This window comes from Monopterus albus, unplaced genomic scaffold, assembly GCF_001952655.1.
Source record: "Monopterus albus unplaced genomic scaffold, M_albus_1.0 scaffold361.1, whole genome shotgun sequence".
In the NCBI taxonomy this organism is placed as follows: Eukaryota; Metazoa; Chordata; class Actinopteri; order Synbranchiformes; family Synbranchidae; genus Monopterus; species Monopterus albus.
In genome coordinates this window covers 150986-168381 of record NW_018128241.1, presented here as the reverse complement: position 1 = coordinate 168381, position 17396 = coordinate 150986, and the positions used below count along the sequence as shown (strand labels likewise).

Genomic DNA, 17396 nt, shown 5'->3' with positions numbered 1-17396 from the left:
AAATGTGTACCGTATAACTAACTTGTGTGATGCCTGTTTTTCGCCAGAATCTGGGATATTCCTGAACACCAGTGGACTGCAGAAGCTGGCTGATATCATACAGGTGAAGGAACAGCTGTGCTGTGAGTGAGATGGTCAGATGGATATCAACCTAAAGTCTCTGTGTTCAGGGCTCACGATCACGGCGTGCACGTGCTCACATTTAGAGGGCTGCAAAACAAAAAGCTCGGCACTCGTATACAACGCATTTCGTCTTTACATTAAAGTTGCTCCAAACACTGCATGTGTTGCTGGACTTTTTGGTTTGCCTTTGTTTGTGCCAGAAATTTCTGCTGTATCCACATTTATAGATATCAGGCCACTGTGAGATGGCACATAATGCTACAGACTTGCAACCAAGATCAAATTCTAGCTGAAACTCTGCTGCCTCAGTAGGTGTCAACAGATTTGATGTATCTTCAAAAGTTTCCTGGCTAGACCCTGAACAAAAGTGCCATTATAGAAATATCATTTTTCTTCAATAACTTTCAAACTACTACTGATATTAATGTGTTTCCAAATGCCAGAGGGACGTTTTCATGGTCAAGGAATCATTGGTGCTGTTTAGTTTTATGAACTCTGCATCTCCTGCTTAAGCCACGACGTGTTGTTTGTATGAGGTTGAGATTCTCTTCCTATCTCACTTTCTTCTAAAAAGTAAAAAGCATAATTCCAAAAATGTCTATATTAGCTTTCCCACTTTGCTGCTGTACATTTGACACATTTTACCAAAAGGTGATGTGGGGGGTACTCAGTGGTTTGTTTCCAGTTTGCTGCTGCAACAATGGTTCTTCCTTTCTGTCCTTGTCATGCAGCTGGTGTTCACTGGTGAACCATCGGCAGAGGGAAGAGCACGGCAAATGGAGAACAACGCGGCTCATTTTAAGGTGTGTGTTCAGCAAAAGCCAAGTCGTTGTGCACCTCCACACACTCTTGTATACAGAGACTTTCATGTCTGTCTGACTCAGGTTCATATCCATAAAGACACCAGCTATCACAGGAAGAAGCAAAACATGGATGTGTGGGCTTCGTCTTCATCAAAGAAACAAGGTAATGATGCATCAGCCTTTGATGCTTTGGGTTATATTCACACAGTTCCAGCTGTGGAGTCATGTAGCACGTTATTCAGTCTTACACACTAAATTAGAAAAGGAAGATCCAGAGTGGTGTTACTTTTCCCAGTTGTGTATGACAGGAAGTTGGTGAAGCGGTAAAGAGTGCTACTCCAACACTGAAATTATCTCTATGGATATCAGAGCCAGAAGACGAACCCTGTTGAAAGTATGCTTGCTCAGCCGTTTCTCTCGCTGGCTGCCAGTTCTCTGAGTAAACTGACAGTTTGTGTATATTTGCACCCTGTAGGTAACATCCTGAGTTACTGGTGCTTCTCTCCTGCCTTCAGCATGCAGGATCTGGTGAATCAAAACGTCCACTGCATCATTCTGACCAGTGGTACCTTGTCTCCTCTGTCCTCCTTCACCTCTGAGATGAGGATGTAAGTTTCCTGCTGCTTCTCACAGCTCATCCCCACAGAGGTGCATGATTACTTTTCTTAATTAGACAGCAACTTTAAACCTGAGTGTTAGATTTGTCCCAGATGCTTGCTACTACAGTCACGTACTCTCATTATCTTTTCACCATTTTAAACAAGGGATATCAGTGTGACAGTGGTTCTGTGGTTCTGGATTCCACCTTCTGTGGCTGTCAGGAAGAATCTCACAAAACCTCCCACACTTCGGTTGTTTATATCTTGAAGGGTGTGCAGCCCAGATCAGCATGAAAAGTCAGAGGGCCTGTTTTTGGATTCGTATCTGTAATTTCTGACTTTCTTCTTGTTCATACAAGTGTTCTAAGTCGGATTTATTACTGCTGCTTGAACCCGTCATAGATGTCTTGTTTCAGACGACAAAACGCCACCTGTTCGTGAGGAGGTGCACGTTCCTAACATAATCAACACTGCTAACCACTGCCAGTAATGTTGCCTGTTCTGCTTTGTTTGTGGGAAAGTTTTGTTCCCCAATATGTCAAATAAGAATAAAAATAGAATTTGACAGCGCGGAGCTTCAAGTCAATGTCAGAAATCAGCAAACTAAGCCAGAATAAATGGCCCACGGTCGGTGTTGTATTGGGAAACGTTAATAGTTTGTGTCAGTGACGTGTCCTGAACTGTGACAGAAGTAAACAGCTACAGTACATGAAGTCAGATGTTAAACATCTCTGTAAAACAAAGAGCCCCATGACTATGTGAGGTGTCGAGCTGCGATCAGTGATGTTCCAGTGTGTGTTAGAGCGCAGGATGACACTGCACACAGAATGGTTTTCTCCTTTACTTCCCACTGAACTAATAAAATCTAGAAGCTTCTCTGACAAAATACGACGACAAAATGCTAAAACCTTTCTGACAAAGAACAACTGAACTGATTTTAGCATTGTTATTATTACTGTTAGCCAGACACTAGTCATTATATTTGTTGCTGTAACAACAGATGGTAAACCTAGATGTCGATCCCAGTGTGTTTGTGTTGTTGCTGCCGGTGTAGAGAATTCCCAGTGCGTCTGGAGAACGGCCACGTGATTGAACGGGACCAAATCTTTGTTAGCGTCATTGATCGAGGCCCAGACGGAGTGCAGCTAAGTTCAGCGTTTGACAGAAGGTTCGTGCTCTGTTCACTCTCTCTGTTCAACATTTTCCACAGTTTCTTCATATGAACTGTGTTGTGATGATCCAAATACAAGCAAAGTCAGGTGACTCACAGCTGGCTCATTGATTGGACAATGTTTGACAGTGTTTTGTCATAATGTTTGCACTGAAAGGCAGCAAGACAACTTTGTTCCCTTCTTTTAATTTGTTTTGCTGGGCTTTCTAGGTTGAATGAATACTTCTGTCATTGCACAAGTGCAACAAAATGTAGTGTTTCAACCAAGCCCCCATTAAAGTAACACCTGTCTTTTACATAGAAATAACTAACTCCTTTCATTCCAACCATATGTCACGTGTTAAATTAATTTTATTACATTCCTACCTCACACACAGCTGGAGCAGGTAGAGCAGTTTCTCACTCTGCACTGGCTTTATTTCCAACAGCGTCTTGTTGTGATGATGCACATAAAATCTCTCCTTCTGTGGCAGGTTTGTTCCTGAAAACATGGCGTCTTTAGGCAACACTGTAGGTAAGCTCAGGCGCTTTGACGTGTTGTGTACAAAGGTTTTTCTAGTTGACAGCAGCGCTGTCATTTTTTTATAGGTAAATAAATACAATACTTCTCATCATTTCTGTTGTGATCATCACTCGAGTGTCACTTGCTGCGTTCTTCTCCTCAGCCAACCTGAGCCGTGTGGTTCCTCATGGTCTCTTAGTGTTTTTTCCCTCCTTCCCTTTAATGGAAAAAACCCTGGAGTTCTGGAGGGTAACTTGTTACTATATTATATTGTATTTATGTTGGTTTATTTATATTGGAAGTTAAAAATGATTTTTGAATTGAATGCAGAATCAGCTGCTCAGTGTGGGTGTGTGTTCTCTCACCAGGCTCACGGACACGCAGATCGCATTGAGAACATAAAGCCCATGTTTGTTGAACCTAAAGGAAAGGGCACCTTTACTGAGGTGACTGTGGTTTTATTAAATATGTCTGCCTCACTGTGAAGCCCTTTAGACCGTTTACCTAAAGGACCTGTCAGTGTTAACACCAATAGCAACAGTAAATCTTGTCTCTGTTCTGAGGTTATTGACGGATACTACAACAAAGTCAACGATGCAGCGTCCAAAGGGGGATCTTTCTTTGCTGTGTGTCGGGGGAAGGTGAGGTTTCTGTGTCCACCGAGTCAGGAAAAATCCTACAATGTTTCAAGAAGATGCTGCTTTACTTTGACAGCTCGGCCTCTAAAATGGTTGCGTTTTAGACAACTGGAGCATATTGCCATGAAATATATTGTGCATGTTTATTATATCTAGATTTCACTGCACAGCCTGAACTTCACCCCAGTAACTTTTCTCACTTAGATCTCAGAAAACAGGATGACCAATATGAAAGATGTATAAAAAAGACACCCAACAATTGGTTATAGTTGACAACACACTTGTCCACTTTTGGCTTCACTGAAAAGCATCAAAACAACATAGGACAAAGACACCGTATCGGTATCATAGCAATGTAAAAAAAACATGAATGCAGTGAAATAAAAACGGTAAAATAAAATAGGCAGAAGACCTAGACTAAAGTAGGCTGTGCATTCACTATCCTGTTTACACTGGACAAGTGGCTTTTGTCTATTTTACTTTTCACTAAAGGTAAAATTTCAAAGTGTGAAGCGTCAGATCATTTATGATCTGGAAGCCTTTAATCTTTCCTGCCATGTTACCAGCTATGTTCTCTGCCATTTCAGTTTATCCCTAACATTCAGATCTCCATACCACATGTGAAACAGAAGAATAAAATACTTCCCACCAGACTTTGCTTATGAACATATAATCATTTGAGCATTAATGTCCGGGAGCATTTGCAGGGCTGTGAGTATTTGGTTATTAAATTATTTAACAGCTGCACACTGAGCTCTGCGTTTCTGTCCGTCGTTTCCTTGTTCATGTCACCGACCTTTAAGCATTCCTCCGAGTCCACAGCTCGTCCAGAGTCAACACTGTGGTTTTGCAAGCTGTAAGCTCCTTAGCTAGTCTCTTAATTTAACAAAAAGGTGTGAATGACACAGTTCAGTCACTTAAGGTTTAAATGTAATATGATTATTACAGGAGTCACAGATGTGGCTGTATTAACATGGAGTCATTTGTCCTGTAGCACGTGAGGTTACACAAACGCTTCCCTCTCACAGCGTCTCAGTAAGTGTCTCCCTGTGTCAGGCCAGCGAGGGCCTGGATTTTGCAGACACCTTTGGTCGGGGTGTCATCATCACCGGCCTTCCCTTCCCTCCAAAGATGGATGCTCGAGTCATGCTGAAGATGAAGTTCTTGGATGAGATGACCTGTAAGAAGGTTCCTGGACTAAAGGTGAGTTTTCTGAAAAGTGTGCCGTCGGTTAAGTGTGGTCTTGCGGTTGTTGTCATCTTTGCCTCTGTCTTCCTCCTGTGTGTGTGGACAGTATCTGTCTGGGCAGGAGTGGTACCGACAGCAGGCTTTCAGAGCGGTGAACCAGGCCATCGGTAGGGTCATTCGCCACAAGGGCGACTATGGAGCCATCTTCCTGTGTGATCAGAGGTCAGTCATCAGTAACGCAGCATATCTCTACTTGACTATGAAACACTTCACCAAACTTTGGGCCTTATGCAACGAGCGCTCATATAAACAGATTTAAGGTTTAAGAGAAATGGAGCAGAAACACATTCCTCCTCACAAACTTAAACACCACTGTTACAGGACACTCCAGTGAGAAATCCCTGTGTCTGTAGAATAAAGCTCAAGCAGGACAAAGTACTGCATCCTACATTTCCCATAATGCACCTGGGTAGCAGCTTTCAGTGCCCACTTCTCTCAAACTCCCCCAATATGTAACAAAGGAGGTTTTCTACTACTACTAAAATCCTACAGCGTTCCAGCACTAAGCTGAGACTTTGAACTGCTCCTCCAGAGCCACAGAAGATACATCATGTGACTTTTCCCACAGGTTTAAAAGCTCTGATGCCCGGGCCCAGCTTCCATTGTGGATTCGACCTTGTGTTCGGCTGTACGACGGATTTGGGAACGTGGTCCGTGATGTCTCTCAGTTCTTCAGGGTTGCACAGAAAATGGTAGGTTCTAGGAGGCACACTGTTCACAAAACCACCATGACTCCTTGTGTTTCTTTGATTTGGCCAGCTCCTTATGCTGGTGTAATTTGGGTCAGCTGGTCAAGACTAACAGATGGATTTAGTGCACCTCTTCTAATGCATTTTTTAGGTAACTGATACAGTGTAGCTCTCTGGATATTCTGTGGTGAAACTAGTGTGTCTGTCCTTTTGAGATGTCTGTAGAATAAGGTTAGAGGATTTTATCTCCAACACAACCTTCCTGGTTGCTCATGTACATTAAATTGGTGCCATTAGCAGCAGCTGCTTTTCAGAGGTGGAGAATTGTCAACATGTAAGCTGTGACTCAGACTCACTGCACCAGGGCCAGTGTGAATGCAACTTGCACTGACTCTTTGTGGTTGTGCCTGAATGTACCAGAGGCCTGTGGTAGAGAAGAAAGCTGCAGCAGAGAGCTGTGGTGCTGTGAGTTTACCAGACACTCAGTCCTCTGGCTTCACTTCCTGCGCCTTCACCCAGAGCTCCCACACCCAGAAGGCCAAGGTGCTGGATGCCCACCTCCCCAGCCTGAAGAGGAGGAGGCTCAGTAAGTTGGAATATAAAGGTGGGGTTTCCTGACACATTTTGCAGAAGAAGACTGTTGTGTTTCCTATTGTCTTTGTAAACAGATGAACACACTGGAGCCAATGGGATGGCTAGGCTCTGTACTGAGTACGAGTGTGAGGTGCCGGAGAGTCGGAGGAGACCGGTCAGCCTGCTGGATGCTCTGGAGCAGGGTGACCATCGCACAGGGGAGGAGGACGATGCTGCTGGAGAGGACAAGGTAGAGAAACCTTAGCCTGTCCTACAAGCCAAGACAGAAAGAGCATCTCTGTGAGAGTCTGTCAGTTTGCTGAGGTCTGAAAAGTACCAAGAGGACAAAATGTATTTGTTCAGTTGTGTGATTTTCTTTTGAAGGCACATCATCTGTCCACGCTGTCTCTGCAATATGACAAGAGGATGGTTGATGAACTGCGTGGAGGAAAACGTAAAATCAAACTGGTCCAAGAACAGGTGCATGTTACACTTCTGGTCTTTGAGGTTTTCAGGTTTTTTACACCACTAGAAACAGAGTGCTTAGCCTCTCAGCTGCTGCTGCTGCTGCTGCTGCGGTCATAGTCCCCACTGGAACTGTGCTGCAAGTGGAGCTCCAGTTTATGGGTGCTTCTCTAAAAATCTCTGTAAGCGTTTTTCCAAACGTTTGCCATTACAGGTGTGAGCACTGTGTTTTTCTCTGTTGCTGTTGAAGAGAGTGAGCGTGTCGGAGGATGTGACCGAGGAAGGCAAAGCCAACAGGGCTAAAACGTTTCTGGCAGAGATGAAGAAGTCGCTGAGCGAGGTCAACTTTGACCGCATCATACGGGCTCTGCAGACCTACAAGAAGACGGACAACCTGGATGTGCTGCTGACTGAGACGGCTGTCCTGACCGAAGACACTAATACTCACAGTCTGCTGCGCGGTAGGTCGTGTGCTGTGATGAAGTAAAACAAATCTTCTCTTATGCACCTGCACAATTGTAACAGACTGAAACCACATGAACATCAAGTACAGTTCAGTGCACGTAGTTTTTGCCTGAGCATCCAGTGTGTTTGTCTTTCCATATTAAGTTTGTCACCAGTGGATCCTAACGCAGCCACTGTGTCTCAGGCTTCTACCAGTTTGTTCGGCCACATCACAAAAAGACCTTCGAGGAGAAGTGCCTGGCCCTGACGGGGCAAGGCTGTGGATACAAACCGGATCACTCGCTGTCGAAGGACGAGAGGAAAGCACTGCTGCTGCAGAATGGTATGAAACCAACCCTGCCCTCTGGCAAAATCAAACTTAGAATGTTTTTAGGAACTATTTTTTCTATTTATTGAATTCTATTTTATGCGTGGAAAATGGTTTTTGTTCTGTCAAGTCCAGGGCGACATAGCTTGTCTGACAACCCCAAGATATTAAATTATAATGCTCATATTCCATTTACAATGATTTGGAATAGAAGGGCAGAAAATCCTCTGGAGGGAAACTGGAGATGATTAATGCAGTTAGAGCTTCAGCGATCATTTATACGAGATGATGTCGACAATGATGAGACTGAGATTTGACAGTTGAGTTGCAGTGATTGAAACACTAATGGTAGGTAGGTACTTTATTGATCCCTCAATTGGGAAATGTCAGTGTTTCAGCAGCAATGGAGAACAAACAACATAACACCATGAGAACAAACACCACACACACATCCTGATAAATAAATTCCAAGTACTCAAAAATAGACAGAATCAAGTATTTGAATAATCAAGAACAGAATTTACATATGTGCATATTAACCATGCATTTTACCCCAGGATTTGAGTATTGCACCTCAGTTGACTATTCCCCAGCCCACATAGGAGGGATGTCTGACTATTCAGGCCTCTCCACTCCTCATGCGGCCTTACACCAAGATTCTGTAACTTAGAAGGAAAAACTGGCACTTAAATCAATAAAACACTTCAGCTCAACACGTTTTCCAGCCGCAGGCTTTTGTTAACTGATATAACCATTTGTTTAAGAGGGTTCGTGTTCTTTGGGAGACAGAGACCTGCTCTTAAAGGCAGATTTGGTTTTTCCACAGCTACAGGCAGCCAGCCTGCTGAGCCCCTGACCTCCTGTGGGACGTCTTCCTGTGGTCAGCTGAACACACAGCAGCTCAACAGAGGAGGAGACCACCTAAACCAGCAAGGGTTAAGAGAGCCTCAGACTGGTAGGACATTGCCATTACATTAGCCTCTGAGGCTGTGCACGCTTCAGTGACTCCTTAATGTAATCCGAACGCGGATAGGTGCCGTCTAGAGGTCCTCAGGGGTCGGCCCAGTTGGTCCCAGTCCAAAATGCAACTGACCCAGTAGAAAGAGAGTGCGCGTGATCAACTAACAAGCAATCGTGGTGTAAAACTGGAAGCAATATAATAATATTCTCAGGATGGATGTATCAGCATAGAAATGAAAATGATTTAAAGGAGAATTTGAATATAAAGAATCTAAAGTGCTGTTTCTACCTCCTGGACCAACACAATATTTTGTTCTAATGTGTTTAATATTTGTGTCCAACTCCAAAAACCTGCAGGCGACTGATTTTTGTGTTCTTTGTAGTCCAGACTACAGATACAGATGCAGGGTTGGGTCTTCTCATGCAGCACAGGCATGTTGCCTGGATGTCACCCAGCGTTAACACAATAGCAGATTTTATTTTTTTTATGAACTCGTGAATTTGATTGTATTTCACTTCAAGACTAACCTAGATATGTACCTGGCCAGATGCCAGATGTGTATTGCATATTAAATGGATGGACAGTAAGCAGGATATAAATTCCAGCCCTCTTCCTGTGCTACTCAGGTTCTGATCCAAAGAATGAGCTCCGCGCTACCTTTATGGCTGATGTGAAAAAAGCCCTTGGAGCAGAAAAATCCACCCAGTTCTTTCAGGCCATTTACAGCTACAAACAGACAGAAAACTATGAAAACTTGGTGGCGACAGTGGTGAGCTTACTCACAGAGAGAGATGAAGACTTCAATCTTCTAGTCAGTAAGTTCTGTCACATAGCTATACGTGTTTACACTCTTCTTGTCCACGGTTCTCACTGTTTACATGTCTTTTCTGAAGGATTCAGCGTGTTTATTCGCCCTCACCATAAGAAGCAGTACAAAGAGATGCTGGATGCTTTGATAGGTCGGTCAGTATCTGCTGCAGATGTTCCTGCTGTGAGTGGAGACCAACAAAAACAGGGTGAGGGACAGCCCAAAGTAATATAAAGCAATACAGAGTTTGTATTTCTTGCCTATTGCACTGTAAATGTTGTATCTTCCTGTGGTGTTGGAGAAGAGCTCATAGTCATCATCCTTATATAGACCAAGCATTTCTGGAACAAGCCTTGTAGGAACATGAGTATTTCCAGAACAAAAAGTTCTGTCCTGACACCTTACTGCTCCTTTTGCTCATCTTTTTCAGCTTCTTCGTTGTCTCCTTTGAGGACACAAAGCAAGATTTCCAGTTTTTTCTCAAGCAGCCAAAGAAAGTAGAGTCTGAGTTACAGGAACATGATGAATGTATTTACTGCTGACAGAACCATAAACAGGACAAACCCTGTTCTGGAGCACTGTGGCTGGGATGAACTCTGCAGGCTGAGTTAATAAACCAGTGTTTGAGTCAACTAAGCCCGCCAAAGTGACATCTGTAACTCCCGACAACAGTACAGACACTACAATGCTGTGTTTTTCCTCCATCCTGGATGGTGATGGTCAACCAGAGTAGATCATAATTTAAGATGTGTTTTGGGACAGCAGCTGTTAAGGCTTTTTAATGTGACTGTAAATAAAGCACACTGTCTGCTCTGCCGTGGGTCTCTTAATGTCATGAAAGTGAAAATGCAATGTAAAGAAATGATTTTTTTAAATATTTAATTAAACTGATATAATTACATGTATCTCAGGTTTCTTTTGTAACTCCAGCAGCTGTATTGGCTCCATAACAGCCTGTTTATATGAAGATGAGGACCCTCTTCTCATGTCTTCACTAGTTTGCATTAGATCCAAAGGCTAGTACATTCTGGGGAGAGTGATGTCTGTAGGGCAGCTCACTCCTGCCTCTCTGATTGTGGTTAGAAGTAAAAAAAAACAAAACAAGTAGCTCATTCTGCCATCTGTCCACTGTATTGCTATCTGTGTTTAGGTATTATGGCCCCATCTTGTGATTACATTTTAAGGTGGCAATCATTGACTTGTTGAAAGCTCGGTGAGCTTTTGATAAAGTAACTAAAATCATGATTTTACGATTTCACCTTGTGCCCATGGACTTTTTCCCAAAATAATCTATACAAACGTAAATAGACTTTTTTTTTTTGTCTGTTGCTGTCAAAATAGATGGACATCCCGAGGTTGCCCCTTAAATATCGCGAGAGTTCGTTTAGCACTGTACTTCCAACATGGCAGGCAGTAAGTTGGTGCTAGAAGGAAGTGTAAGTATAAAATGCTTTATTTTAGGTCTCAGCGTAGTTGTAATTCCGTTAATCAGAACCTGGTGTGGACATTTTGACTGGGTCTTTGATTATCTGACGGAAACTCCCGGGAAAATAGCGATTTGTATCAACATTGCAGTTGTCAACGGCCTCTTGCTAATCATATACAGGGGACCTTTGTACAAGGTAAGCATTGGCGTTAGGTGAGTTGGCCAACTTCTTCGTTTGGTTTTCATTTTATATAGTTTTGACCATTAAAGTACACATGGCCTTCAGTTATTTCCAGCAATAAAGTGTTTCATCAACGTCAAACTGCTGTTGTGTAGTCTGACATAACTTACTTCTCCTTTTAAACTTTAATGTTGCACTGCTAACTTAATCACCTAGCTAGCTAACATTAGCTGCCCAATTAGTTAATCCTATTAGCTAAAGAAGAAAGAAAAATCTGGACTTGATATGCTCAAGGTAGAAATAGAAGCCAGGTAAAGCTGCAGTGTCTTACGCACTACTTGCCACTTCGTATGGTTAGTTTTATTGTAACGTAATAAATATCTCGACACGTCCGTAAGGTGACGGAACCCAATCCAGAAATCTGGTAATTGGTGTTGGTTTGGGTTGTGTCAAGGGAAACTTACTTGTATAGCACCAGTTTGGGTTTTTGACGAATAACAAGGTTCTTGGTACAAATTCGGCGTATTCAGTAAATATGCTGAAAGGTATATTGGCTAAAACGGGGTTAAACATTTTGTTTGCAGCCTTTGTCCTTTGTTGCTTGGTAAAAATATCTCCTTCCATATAATGCCTCCTATGCGTTTCATCAAAAGGTAACATCTACTTAAAACCAGATTTTTAGAATTAAGTTTTGTGAGCTCTCTCTTATTGCAGTTACTTGCTGAAACACGCCACTTAGCCGAAGTATCCAGCTGGTTTGGGGGGTAGAAAATGGGTTTTGCTTGTGTAGGTAACACCAGCTGTGGTTCACCTGAGTGTTCTAACCCATCCCAGGTTGCTGTGCGAGCCTGTTTCCTGGGAGTTACTTTTGGCTGTGGCTTAATTGTAAGCTGCTCTGAAACCTCTTGGACACATTTTGGCTGGTATGTAGATTTATTCAGGTGTGACTTGTCATGCAGTGTGGTCCGTTTGATCTTTTCAATGGCATTGTGCTTGGTGTATTTTGTATTGTTTTACATCACTGAATTTGACATAGAACTTCTGATAATTTCTTATTAAACGTCTCTTCAGAGACGCAGTAAACCAGGGCATGTGCCATCTTTTGACAGCAGGGTGTTGTAACCCAGGCCTGTGGCAGTTGAACATGTAATGGTGCCTCTGTGCAGGTACATGTGCTCCCTGTCCTTCTTCCATTACTCTGAGTACCTGGTGACAGCCATCATCAACCCTCGCAAGTGTGGAGTACACCCTGGCTGCTGTCTCCTCATGGGTGGAGTTCACTGTGGAGAAGCTGACAGTTCCAGGTTGGTCTGACATTGGTCTCATTGTCACTGCACTCATTCCACTCATGACTGTCATTGTGTTGATGGTACACAAAAGGTTTCCCTGTCACTCTTCCACTATATCAGCAGGGGAAAGGGTGATATATTTTCTGTGCACCAGGCAGCATTCATGCATATAGTCTGATATAAAGGTGGTGTGCACAGAGTACATTAGCAAAGTAGTTACTTTGACCAGACATAAACCTGGTATATTAGTTGTAATTAGTGTGCCCAGACAAGTGTTTTCAGCAGGTGCCCATGTACAGATGTTTTTTGAGGTGTGTGAACACCTTTTGTTGTTGAAACCATGTTTAGGAAAACTAGAAAAGCAGAGGTACAAACCTTCAGCTGAAACTCTTTCCTGGTTTGTTCAGAATGTTGCTGACCTATGGATCGGTCAGTTTTTGAAACTAGACTTTGTTGCACTGTATTTCAATCTCGGCTCCTGTTACTGAGTGAAGGATTTCAGAGTCGGAGGGTAGAGGTCCATCACAGATTCTACACCACCTTCATCTGGACACACCAGGATGAGGTGTGTAGAATCCTGTGGCCCTGCACATTACGAGACCTTTCATGTGTCAGTGTTTTATCACCCACTCCTCTCTGTCAGAGCTGAAGCAGCTGAACTGGTTGAGCTTTGTGGGTCTGCTCATGGTGCTGTGCGGTGAGGGTCTGCGAAAGGCGGCTATGTTGACAGCTGGCTCCAACTTCAACCACATTGTCCAGAATGAGAAGGCCCGGAGCCACGTGCTGGTCACCAGCGGGGTCTACTCCTACTTCAGACATCCCTCCTATGTGGGCTGGTTCTACTGGAGCATAGGAACACAGGTGAGCTGCACCAGCACCTCTCGGCCTTGTGCCCACTTCCTTCTGTCGTAGTGATGTTTATGAATCTAAATGTGGCCACGTGAAAACACACGTGCTACATTTTAATAGCAGTGGCTTGTGTTTCTGTCAAATGTGAGTTGACTGTCACTGCCGACTGTTGCAGGTCATGCTGTGTAACCCAGTGTGTATACTGGGATACACGATAGCCAGCTGGCGCTTCTTCCGGGAGCGGATTGAGGAGGAGGAGCTCTCTCTCATCCATTTCTTCGCTGAGGACTATGTGGAGTATAAGAAGAAGGTTTCTACTGGGCTACCCTTCATCTCAGGCATCCGAGTCAACTAGGCCCAGGAACTGGATGCTGGATGTAACAGACTTATAGCACTAAAGCAGGTCAGACCTGGGGCGGTGTGGCATCTGCTATGACGGCTGCCCTCCAGAGGGAAACCCAGCGCCTGGCTGAGAGGCTGTAGCTCCTGGACAGCAGCCGGGATGGCATCGGGCAGCTGGGCTGCTATTTTCTACCAGCCTCCAAAATCAGTTTAAGACCAGACGACCTCCTCTGAACCACATGTATTCCAACAACACCCACTGCATCTGTTTCTGTTTGTGTGCTTGGGCCATATGAGTGTTTTCACTGAAGGCCTGGTGTGTGCTCTGAGCCCTGTGGTGCCACTCATCGGGAGAGAGTCACATGACTGTTGTCTGACGTTTTAATGGCAAGTGTTTGGACAAGAAGTCCACCATGTTCACTGGGTCATTTTCTTTAAATAATGAGGTTATCAACATTTCAGCAAGTTGCCACCACCATCCTGCGTTTAGTCAAATTCACTGCTCCTAAATTTAGCCTTTAAGCATTTGGTTTTTTTTGTTTTTTTTAAAGGAGTCCTCCACAGTCTCTGCCTGCAGCAGTGCTCGTCACTTTTCTGCTCCGTTTCTATCCTTGTCATGTCCGTATCAGTGCATTGGCGTGCACTGTAGTAACCTGGCTACTGTAAACCCACGTTTACATGCAGCAGATCAGCGATCAGGTTTCTTCTCTACCCTGAACTTTTTTTGAAGGCATGGCTCTGAGATTTTAAAGCTACAGTATGTAAGTTCTGGAAATCAAGGAAATGCTGATGTGAGACCAAAAAGCAAAGCGCTCTGCTCCTCCCTGCCTCCCTCTCCCTGCTCCGTTTCCTTCCACCCTGCCCTTCTCTTGTACACAGCTAATCAGGAGCCTGCTAGTCTTGTGAGCCACAACGACGTCTTCCAGCAGCTAAGACTGGCTTGAAGCCTCGATGTGAGAGGCGTAGCGACCAGGGCTGCGCCGTCTGTGTTTTGATTGACAGCTGTGACCTCCCTAGTACACACAGTCACTGATGCTCAGTCTGTCTTGAAGGCAGTGGTGGAAGAAGTGCTTGGATGCTATAAGTACAAGTAGCAATACTACACTGTGCAAATACTCCTATAAGTAGAATAGGTACAAGTACAAAAGTATTATCAGCAAAATGTTCTTAAAGTATCAAAAAATTAAAGCACTCATTCTGCAGAGAAATGGCCCCATCAGTGTTTTTTGCATTAACGTTACTGGAGCATCAGTGTTTACATTTTACTGCAATAGTTTAAGATTGAACCAATTTTTAAGTAGTTTATGTTCTGTTGTGTAGCATCTTCTCTAAGATCATCATGACTAACAGTCCTGTCTTAAGCTTTGTGATTTTTATTTATTTATTTGGCATAACAAGTGAGAATTTATTCAACCTCCAAAGGAACAATTAACTTCAGTTTCTCAGAAACCATCAAAATCACTGTACAGGAACGGTTATAAAAAATTAATTAACTAAAGGCATCAGGTGAATGTGGTGGAAGCAGAAGTGCAATACTCTGAACTTTAGTTGAGTACAAGCATGAAGTTACATAAAATGGAAAAAGTCCATGTACTTCAGTCACTGTTCAGTCACACTCCACTGCTTGTAGGTTCAGTTGTGTTGCTGCAGGTCTTGGATCTGTGTATTGTTATGCAACTGATGGAGAGGAGCCATTTTGGATGTTTTATTTCTCTGGTTCAGGTGTGTATACGGAGATCTGCTTCTGACTGGTCTGGGAGTGTGGGCGTCTGCCCTGTTTGAAAAGGTTTGTATCTTGTGGCAGCTACAGTCAAACACATCAAAATGTACACATCGCTCCTGTAGCATAATCCTCTGCTGATCGTAGCTTCTCCACAGCAGAGCCCAATATACACAACTTCCTGTTCAGTTCTGTGTTTGTCTTAAGCAACAGCTCAACACAGGTTCAGTTGCATTCAGAAGTGAAATCCTCTCAGGCAGAACACACGCTGACCCACTGAATCCAAACGATGGCAAAGGATCCATACATGAGAACTTTTTATTCTCCAAATAATTTAACTGTAATAAAATGTGTAAAGTTTCTGAGACTGTTTAGAGTGTTGCAGCTTCATTGTTGGCCGGTGGACCGACTAGAAGGCCAGCAGTGACCTGCTCTATGTTGGACCCTGCTCTCATTGTCAACTGGCTGTTCCTTATGTTTCTCGGTCATTTCACTGACATGTTTCTGTACATGGGGGCATGACACATCATTAAAACCTGTGTTTCACTGGAGAAGAGCTGGGGTCAGCCCCTGAGCAGGAAGTGGTGACATCTCTTCCTATGTGGTAGACTCCTAGAAGTCGCTAGTTTTTGGTTGATTTGTCTTGTGGCAAGTCACCGCACTGACCAGTGTGCTGTCCTTTCATCTCTGTCAACATCTCTTGAATTAAAAGCCAACCAAAAGAGACTGACTTGATAAAGGTGCTGAACAGCTGATCTGTCTGAGCCGCCTCACCGTGCTGCTCTCCGCTCCCCAAACCCCAATCCCACAGGGTAGGAGACATTGGTAAGATGGTGAAGACTTCAGCAGCAAAGATGTTCTGTAGGTGAAATACAAAAAAGACAGGTGGCCTGTTGAGGTTGAGTGTGCTGTGTGTGTCGGAGTACACCTGTGTGGGCACTGAAGGTAACGTTTAAGAAAAGTGGGCCTGTGTTTTCATAGTTAAACTTTTATTATAATACAATTTTGATTTAACATTTTTGTTATAGTCAATAGGAGGTTCACTGTGTACTGCAGTATTCTGCATGTACAATCTAATTTGAAAATATGTATATTAGTAAAACCAAAAATCACGTTTCAAGTTTTAACCATGAAATTAAGCAGGAAGTATTACAATGTTGTCTTAGAATTTCTAAGTAACTTCACTTTGCCAAAACAACTGAGTTGTTTGCATATATTCGAAGGTGGTGTTTGACGAAATAACATTTTCATGAATGATTTTGGTCGACACTTAGCCATTTGTGTATTGAAGTAGAGACAGGGGAGCGGTGCCTTCTACTGGCCCTGTACGTAGCCACCTTACCTGAGAGGTAGGGTTACACTTGGATAAGTACTCGTTACTGAATCAACAACACCATCACCTAGACAAACACGATCAGCATCAGCCAACTGAGAGTAAACTTACACTAAATGAACCTACATTAGAAAAGAGGAATGTGCCATGGACAAATGTAAATTATTTAAAAGGAGCTGTGGTACTGTATGAGGATGTCAGGAGTGGCAGAGAAGTACGTCAGAGTACTTCAGGATATGTATGAGAGGAGTACGACAGTAGTGAGATGTGCTGTAGGTTAGACAGAGGAGTTCAAGGTGGAGGTGGGGCTACACCAAGGATCGGCTTTGAGTCCCTTCTTGTTTGCTATGGTGATGGACGGGTTGACAGATGAGGTCAGACAGGAATCTCTGTGGACAATGATGTTTGTGGATGACATTGTGATCTGTAGTGAGAGCAGAGAGCAGGTGGAGGAACACCTGGAAAGGTGGAGGTCTGCTCTGGAAAGATGAGGAATGAAAGTCAGCTGTGGTAAGACAGAATACATGTGTATGAACGAGAGGGAGGGAAGTAGAACAGTGAGGTTACAGGGGGCTGAGGTCAAGAAGGTGCAGGAGTTTAAGTATTTGGGGTCAACAGTCCAGTGTGATGGGGAGTGTAGGAAAGAGGTGAAGAGGCAAGTGCAGGCAGGTTGGAGTGGGTGGAGAAAGGTGTCAGGAGTGTTGTGTGACAGAAGAGTGGCAGCAAGAATCAAAGGAAAGGTGTACAAGACAGTAGTGAGACCAGCTATGCTGTATGGGTTAGAGACTGTAGCAGTGAGGAAAAGACAAGAGGCAGAGATGGAGGTAGCAGAGAGGAGGATGTTGAGGTTCTGTTTAGGAGGGACCAGGATGGACAGGATTAGGAATGAACACATCAGAGGGAC

General features: G+C 43.7%; 2 protein-coding genes across 2 annotated transcripts in view; both read left to right on the top strand.

Moving 5' to 3' along the window:
- Positions 1 to 10220, top strand: part of rtel1 (regulator of telomere elongation helicase 1) — a 17642-nt gene extending 7422 nt beyond the window's left edge. Inside the window, exons 13-33 of the mRNA XM_020625590.1 lie at positions 48 to 103; positions 855 to 926; positions 1008 to 1089; positions 1402 to 1534; positions 2580 to 2693; positions 3170 to 3210; positions 3362 to 3447; positions 3567 to 3644; positions 3762 to 3839; positions 4893 to 5039; positions 5131 to 5246; positions 5653 to 5776; positions 6194 to 6359; positions 6442 to 6596; positions 6731 to 6826; positions 7062 to 7272; positions 7461 to 7598; positions 8410 to 8538; positions 9171 to 9359; positions 9438 to 9560; positions 9783 to 10220. Of these exons, the coding sequence (XP_020481246.1) occupies positions 48 to 103; positions 855 to 926; positions 1008 to 1089; positions 1402 to 1534; positions 2580 to 2693; positions 3170 to 3210; positions 3362 to 3447; positions 3567 to 3644; positions 3762 to 3839; positions 4893 to 5039; positions 5131 to 5246; positions 5653 to 5776; positions 6194 to 6359; positions 6442 to 6596; positions 6731 to 6826; positions 7062 to 7272; positions 7461 to 7598; positions 8410 to 8538; positions 9171 to 9359; positions 9438 to 9560; positions 9783 to 9853 (2405 nt within the window). The 3' untranslated portion in view covers positions 9854 to 10220. The remainder of the gene's footprint in view (positions 1 to 47; positions 104 to 854; positions 927 to 1007; positions 1090 to 1401; positions 1535 to 2579; positions 2694 to 3169; positions 3211 to 3361; positions 3448 to 3566; positions 3645 to 3761; positions 3840 to 4892; positions 5040 to 5130; positions 5247 to 5652; positions 5777 to 6193; positions 6360 to 6441; positions 6597 to 6730; positions 6827 to 7061; positions 7273 to 7460; positions 7599 to 8409; positions 8539 to 9170; positions 9360 to 9437; positions 9561 to 9782) is intronic.
- Positions 10221 to 10715: 495 nt separating this feature from the next.
- On the top strand, positions 10716 to 15904 carry icmt (isoprenylcysteine carboxyl methyltransferase). Its single transcript, XM_020585303.1, is given in 6 exon segments — positions 10716 to 10974; positions 11794 to 11882; positions 12126 to 12191; positions 12193 to 12263; positions 12892 to 13109; positions 13273 to 15904. Coding segments are annotated over 6 exon segments (843 nt in total). The 5' UTR covers positions 10716 to 10755; the 3' UTR covers positions 13453 to 15904.
- Positions 15905 to 17396: the final 1492 nt, after the last annotated feature.